At 42.3% G+C, this 6510-nt stretch overlaps 2 protein-coding genes across 5 annotated transcripts; one reads left to right on the plus strand and one right to left on the minus strand.

The window, feature by feature from the left end:
• LOC112877006 (two pore potassium channel a-like) lies at positions 1 to 1314 on the plus strand. The gene is given in 3 exon segments (XM_025941201.1): positions 1 to 154; positions 156 to 925; positions 1038 to 1314. Coding segments are annotated over 3 exon segments (951 nt in total). The 5' UTR covers positions 1 to 127; the 3' UTR covers positions 1192 to 1314.
• A 335-nt stretch (positions 1315 to 1649) lies between these two features.
• On the minus strand, positions 1650 to 6171 carry LOC112877003 (meiotic recombination protein SPO11-1). Of its 4 annotated transcripts, none has more exons than XM_025941198.1 (15): positions 5985 to 6171; positions 5755 to 5866; positions 5565 to 5641; positions 5369 to 5470; positions 5214 to 5287; positions 4985 to 5001; positions 4281 to 4350; positions 4150 to 4186; positions 3554 to 3601; positions 3418 to 3487; positions 3297 to 3328; positions 3115 to 3161; positions 2547 to 2667; positions 2371 to 2434; positions 1650 to 2034 (listed from the first exon to the last, which is right to left on the minus strand). In XM_025941198.1, the coding sequence occupies exons 1-15, from the start codon at positions 6088 to 6090 to the stop codon at positions 1908 to 1910; spliced, it is 1104 nt and encodes a 367-aa protein (XP_025796983.1). In that variant the 5' UTR covers positions 6091 to 6171; the 3' UTR covers positions 1650 to 1907. The 4 variants fall into 4 exon arrangements, with proteins under 4 accessions (XP_025796983.1, XP_025796981.1, XP_025796980.1 ...); XM_025941196.1 differs by having other exon boundaries at positions 3115 to 3220; positions 3418 to 3476; positions 5985 to 6170; XM_025941195.1 differs by having other exon boundaries at positions 3115 to 3328.
• Positions 6172 to 6510: the final 339 nt, after the last annotated feature.

The following is a 6510-nucleotide window of genomic DNA, read 5'->3' on the forward strand; positions in this document are numbered from 1 at the left end:
GAACACGATCGCAGCAGATCCAGGCCAAGATAATGGCTGACAACAGCATTCAGCAAGCGTTGATGGAGGACAATCCTCCCAATGTGCTGAAAAATATGCCATCTGAAGGAGCTAAAAGGTTTCGACGATGCAGATCAACTCCCGCAGACCCCACTGATAAAAAACCTGAAGAACGTGGCTCTGCGCTTCAAGCCAAGGAGTTATTCAAGGATTTACGGCCAAGCTTCAGACTTGTAGGCCTCCTCCTCTTTGTCTACCTGCTAGTGGGTGTCATCGTCTTTTACCTTTTCATGAATCAGATATCTGGGGAGAGGACTAATAGAGTGCTTGATGCCATGTACTTCGTTGTTGTCACAATGACCTCGGTTGGCTATGGGGATCTTGTCCCAAACAGTGACACGACAAAGCTGCTTGCTTGTGCTTTTGTCTTCATAGGCATGGCGATAATTGCTCTCTTCATCAGCAAAGCGGCGGATTATCTTGTTGAGAAACAGGAGGTGTTGTTCTTCAAAGCACTGCACATGAACATGAAGGGTGGCGAGGCCAAAATGCTCAAAGCAATGGAGACAAATCGGATCAAGTACAAATTCTACACTGTCGCTCTACTTCTTGCGATGGTTGTTGCTGCTGGCACTCTATTTTTGTGGAAGGTTGAGAAGCTGACCATTGTTGATTCCTTCTACTCTGTCTGTGCCACAATCACTACCCTGGGTTATGTGCATAAAAGCTTCTCGTCCAAACTGGGGCGTGTTTTTGCGATATTTTGGATAATCATGAGCACTATCCTCATGGCTCAGTTCTTAATGTGCCTTGCCGAACTCTATACAGAGCGACGGCAGAAAATGCTGGCCAAATGGGTGCTCAACAGGAGGATAACAACTATGGACCTTGAGGCAGCTGATCTGGATGGTGACCGGCAAGTTGGGTAAGTGCATTGCTTATAACTCATTTCGTCACCCCTGTTCCATCAGTCTATTTTATAAGTGCTTGTATCACTGATGCTAACGTCTGAACCTTGATCTGTTTACACTTTTCAGTGCTGCTGAATTTGTACTTTACAAGCTAAAAGAGCTGGGCAAGATCAGCCAAGAGGAGATATCTTCTTTCCTTGAGGAGTTTGACAGGCTCGATGTTGACCAGTCTGGCACACTCTCGGCTTACGACCTTACTCTGGCACAAACCCACCAGTGACTGTTGTATGCATATGTATTTGATTTTGCTGCTTGAGTGGTTTTGGTTGATGTTATTAACATTTCTGTTGTCCATATGTACACTGTAATCTTGCAAAGCTACAAAGAACCTTAATTGAATCAAGCTTGTAAGAAACAAATACTTGCTGCAAGTTTATCTGAGCTTGGACGCAGCACATCCTGCACATATATAGTGATTTTTTTTAGCTCTATCCCTGTAGCTGCCATGTTTCCAGTATATCTTAAAACTGCCGTGTACCTGTGAATCTGTGATGCTCACCTGGATTGATGCAGACTTTTGGACTTGTTACTATTGGCTCCAGAGCTGTCAACAAGCAACAAATCTGATGCATCTGATGCCCAGAAATCATTCAGGAATGGATGCAGAAATAAGCTTAGTTTCAGGGTCATGACCGGGCACGACACATGGAACATCCATAGTTGCTGAACATTAAGCAATTCACTTCTAATGGGTTACCACCACTGCAGTAATACAAATCAGCTTTTTGCGAGAATTTAAGCACATCGATTTAAATAATTTTAGTCAACTTAAAAGACATGCAACTACATAAAAGATATGTTTATTTACATGACCAGACATGTAACTACTATACTAAACTACAGTCAGGCAACATAAGTTCATAACTATAGTCAAACAAAGGAATATCCTGTTCTGTAAGACAGGCACATTCTGGACGGGTACAAGTATGTCCAATCTTATAAATGCCTTCCTTGTTTGATCTTCTGGGGGATGTATCTATCGGATAGAAATGAAATGGAGCTTGCAGATAGTGCCTCAATCTCAAACTTGACACCCTTTTGTAACATTGCTTCCAATTCTGACCTGTGAAATGGAGAATATACAAGTGAATTTCAGATGTAAAATTCTGAGAAACCAAAGAAAAAATAAGTCAAAATTATTGATAGCTAAATGCCTCATTTAATGTCTTCCAGATATCAAGTGCTCGCACTTTTTGTGCTTTTATTCGTAAAAGCAGTAAGCTATATAGTTACTGAAGCTAAAGATCTGATGCTAGGTGCTAAATCATAATAACCACTAATCAAAAGACAGTTCTCATATTAGATCTTGAGCATGAACTGGAGATCACATCAAAATCATGGAGCAAATGCTTGCAATACACCTAGTGCAACTCCAAACTCGAAGTTTCTGCTCATTTACCTCCATTCTGGGGCTTCCTTGTGTAAATAGCACCTAGCAAGAATACCTTCAGCTTTCCTCCTATCTGTGCAGAAGAAAAAATGGCTTCACAAGTTGGCATTTGACATACAACAGCAAAGGAAGGATCATCTTCCTATGAAAAGATTATACAGGACATTTATATCACTCCAGTTTACCTTCAGGTGACAAATGAAGCAGGCAACAGTCTGGAAGGCAAAAATCCTCCAAGTCAGATGTGAAAACTCCTAGCCACCGTATATCAGGTACACGCAGCAAGTTTGCATCATATGCCAATTGCTTAAGATTACAAAGTAGCAAAGGGTGGTCAGTTAATGCAACTAAACATGCCATAGTCTTGGGTTTCCTAGTGAAAAAAAATATTAAAGGCCAACTTGTACAGTAAAATAGGACAAAATTTTGTGTGTATGATGAGTTAATGGGCGCATAATCATGTTTCATTCTTTTAAAAGAAAAACTGGAACCATACTATATGATTTATAGACAACCTTACTGCTAACAGAATTTCATAAAGCAATAGAAAATTCAAATGCAAAGAGGCCAGACCAGCTATGGAAGGCAAATTATGAAGAAAGGTGCACTATGTGATCATATCCATGAATTTGTTAAGTGCAATTTTAATCCATGAAAATTGTTAGGTGCAATTTTGATCTGCGAATCTGCTAAGAAAGGTTAGTTCATAATAGCAATAGACAAGTAGAACAGCATTAGATAAATCATGCTTACCAAGGAACCAAATTTATATGTGGCCAGAATGTCGAAACCATAAGGATCTGAGTCCACTAAGCAATAAGCAGGTAGATGCAGCTGTTCAACAAGGTATCGTAGGAATCTAGGATGGGAAAAAGAATTTATAACTGGAATAGCGTCTTCAGAAATTACAAGAGTAGACAATAAAGAGCACATGCCTTCTTGTTGGAATATCTGGGTAGCCTCTTCCCTGAGGAGACAATGGTATATCATGAAACTAAATAAATGAATTTACAAGGAGCCCTAAGCTGATAACACTATATGTGATTTGACACTTACTGTAATAACAATGCAGCGATTTCTTTCACAGAACTTGTCATTGGCCAAACGCTGGAACACTGCAACGGGACTACTGAAGCATATTGTACGAAGAGTGGAAACTATTAAATGCAAATAGAAATTTGAAAGCTCATACCTGTCTCCTTCTCAACTACAAGTATATAGTGAGCAACACTAACAACATCTGCAAGAGGAAAAGAAAGAAAAAGACAACTTCAGCTTGCTGCAATGTAATTCATGGTATCATTGGAGGAAATCAAAGTTTATGTAACACGAAAGGAAGCATGTATATAATTACTTGGAATAATAAGGATGCTCAATTCCATAATTTTTCAAACAAAAAAAATGATATAAATTGTTAGTTATCTTGAAGCCAATTTTTGCTTATAGGCATGTAGAAATGTCTAAATCTGACTTGCTAAGCAACCATATGATAACTTTATAAAAAATTTAATTGGAAATAATTTGAAGAAAGATCAAAGGTAGTTGTTTAATTCAGAACGTACAGGTCTTTTTTCTCTTTGAGGGCACAGAACATATGAATCTGAATTTGTTTGAAAAAGGAAATGTATGGAATTGAAGATCTATGGTAACGTAAGGGAAAATTGATCAGACTCACTTTCCCCGTATGCTTTTTAACATAGAATGAAAAGTGTTACTTTTTCAGTATCCCCTTCTGCACATTTTACAATAGCACAAAGGGAATTGTGTTCTTAAGGTTGCTGTAAAAACCTTTGATTGCCTCAATGCTAACAGGGACGGAGAAAGCCTGTACATACAGAAGGTAAAAGCAAACCAATTAAATGGAGTCCTAAACTAAACCACTTGGCAAAAATCTAAGGGAGGAAAACATAGAAGCCTACAGCATTGACGTTTGTTATACAATACACTTTCTTTTCACCCTCCACGAATCTTATCCAACCCATCACCAAACTGGGATAATGAAGGCATGTACAAGAACACAAAGGTAAAAATGAGAACAAATAACCGAATAATTATATGAATATAGCATTGTAATTTGTAGACCTACTAAAAACTGTGCAAGAAACAGAAAAAGTGTAATATGAAAATGATCTTGAATTTCCAAACTCCTAACGTGACTTTACTAAGCACTTCTGCCACATTGAAGTGTTTTCTATCCAGATAAATCAAAGACAACTCTTCATATATTCAGACATATCTAATATCAGAAAATATCTCAAATTTGTGAATTAACACTAGGAAGGGATTCAGATCTATCATGGCTTCATTTCTTCCCCTCTTCCCATGCATAAACCTAGGCAACTTTTGGCCGGCATAGTGGTATCCTTTGCTAGCAGATTGATCAATCAATGCATAGCACAAGAACACATTAGACTAATACTACGTTGAAAGAACAGTGTCCCAACTCCCAACCGTATTAGTTCATCAAATACACCCATACCATCTCTTTACATAAGAGGAGCGAAGTGCTCGGGATGACTACGAAACAGAAAGAAAAATTTATTGGTTTAATAAATCAAAATGAAGCATTGTAAAATCATAGAAGAATAGAGATCGAGCATAACTTCAGAGACAGAGTTCACACCCTTTCACTACAGGAACCTGCAGGCAGCCAAGGATCAAAATATTTAGTCAGCCATGAAGAACAACTGGAGACCTTATAAAATGAAGACTTTATGGCTTTATGAATCAAGTAATTCATGGTGCTACACCGTAAAGGTGCAAGGAGAAACTTCTTTGCTAACGGAAAGGTCCTTTCTACATGCATAACTAAATCACCTGAAAATAGGCATACTAATACTAATGGTACCTACCACATTGAGATTGTGCCGACTGCATTTGAAGAGTATGCAGATATCATTGATGGCGTGGTCAACAACAGCTACTTCTGCAGTGAGCAAAGAGATGTCTAAATTTTAGTCATCCATAACAGGACGAGGAGCAAACATTGCAGCTAGTGAGCACAGACCTACGAAAATGGAGGGGTACATATAGTAGATGTCCCTCTTGGAGCAGTGCTTGTTCTGCTGCAGGAGCTGCTGCACCACGAGCAGCACCCTCAGGAGCACATCTGGGTATCAACAACAAACTCCAAACTAAATAGCCTGATCAATTACACCTACAGATTGAGCTGTATGTGCGCGCTTGGCCACACGGATGCATACTGAGGCGGGAAGTGTGGCAGTCCTTGTGGAGCAGGGAGAGGACGTCCGTGCCGACGGGGGCGTCGTAGCTGCAGGCACTGCAATCGCGCACGAGCGCGCGGCCAGGGACGTCACACATTTGGGTGAAATTGCTCGAGAGATGTGATGCTGAGGAAGGAGAATGTGTGGAGGGAGCGGGGCGGGAACGAACCATGGGGACGGGGACGCAGCGTCGGCGGCCGAGCAGTAGTTCCGGTACCGGTGGAGCACGATGGACGGGGAGCGGCCGACGGCAACCTCCTCGACGACCCAGCGCACGAGCCCTGCGCCATCCCGCCCACCGCGCGTCAGCTCCGGACGCTACTGGCGGCGGCGGCGTGGGGGGAGGTGGGGGGGGGGGGCGGTGTTAAGGGCGGGCGATTGAGGAGAAGAGAACGGAACCTCTGATCCTGCGGAGGAGGAGCGCCGCCTCCTCCTGCCTCCGCCGCAACCGATGCTCGTCGCCTTCGAGCGGCGCCGCACCCCTCCTCTTCTCCCACCCCGCCATGGCGCGAGTAGAATGCGGTGGCGACCTAGGAGGGCGGCCGCCCGGCGGAGCCTCCGCCGCCGCTCACGCCCCTGCGAATATTACAGATAACCCCTAAGTATTTTTCATAAACCACCCTAAAATGGATAGCGACCAATAATCGCGATCCATTTTTTTACGGTAAACCCCCTAAATCGGATCGCGATTACTAAATACCGATCCAATCTTTTACAATAAACCCCCCAACTCGGATCGCGATTATTAATCGCGATCCTTTTTTTCATAAAACCCCCTAAATCGGATCGCGACTACTAATCGCGATCCGGAATTTTGCAAAAAGCCCCAAAATATTTGCAGATTAGTCCCTCATTGGCATCTGCTCTCCCCAGGGCATCCGTTCCCGTCCGCGTCCGCCGGCGCCGCCACAAGCGGACGGAGTAC

The sequence above is a fragment of the Panicum hallii genome, chromosome 9, assembly GCF_002211085.1.
Source record: "Panicum hallii strain FIL2 chromosome 9, PHallii_v3.1, whole genome shotgun sequence".
Lineage (NCBI taxonomy): Eukaryota > Viridiplantae > Streptophyta > Magnoliopsida > Poales > Poaceae > Panicum > Panicum hallii.

Excerpts from the sequence above, each read along its gene's own strand:
- LOC112877003 (XM_025941195.1), bottom strand. The coding sequence starts at position 6,090 with ATGGCGGGGTGGGAGAAGAGGAGGGGTGCGGCGCCGCTCGAAGGCGAC. Across the intron at positions 3,602-4,149 it reads TAGCATTGAGGCAATCAAAG|ATGTTGTTAGTGTTGCTCAC; the intron begins GTTTTTACAGCA and ends TTCCTCTTGCAG. Across the intron at positions 2,035-2,370 it reads AAGGAAGCCCCAGAATGGAG|GTCAGAATTGGAAGCAATGT; the intron begins GTAAATGAGCAG and ends TCCATTTCACAG.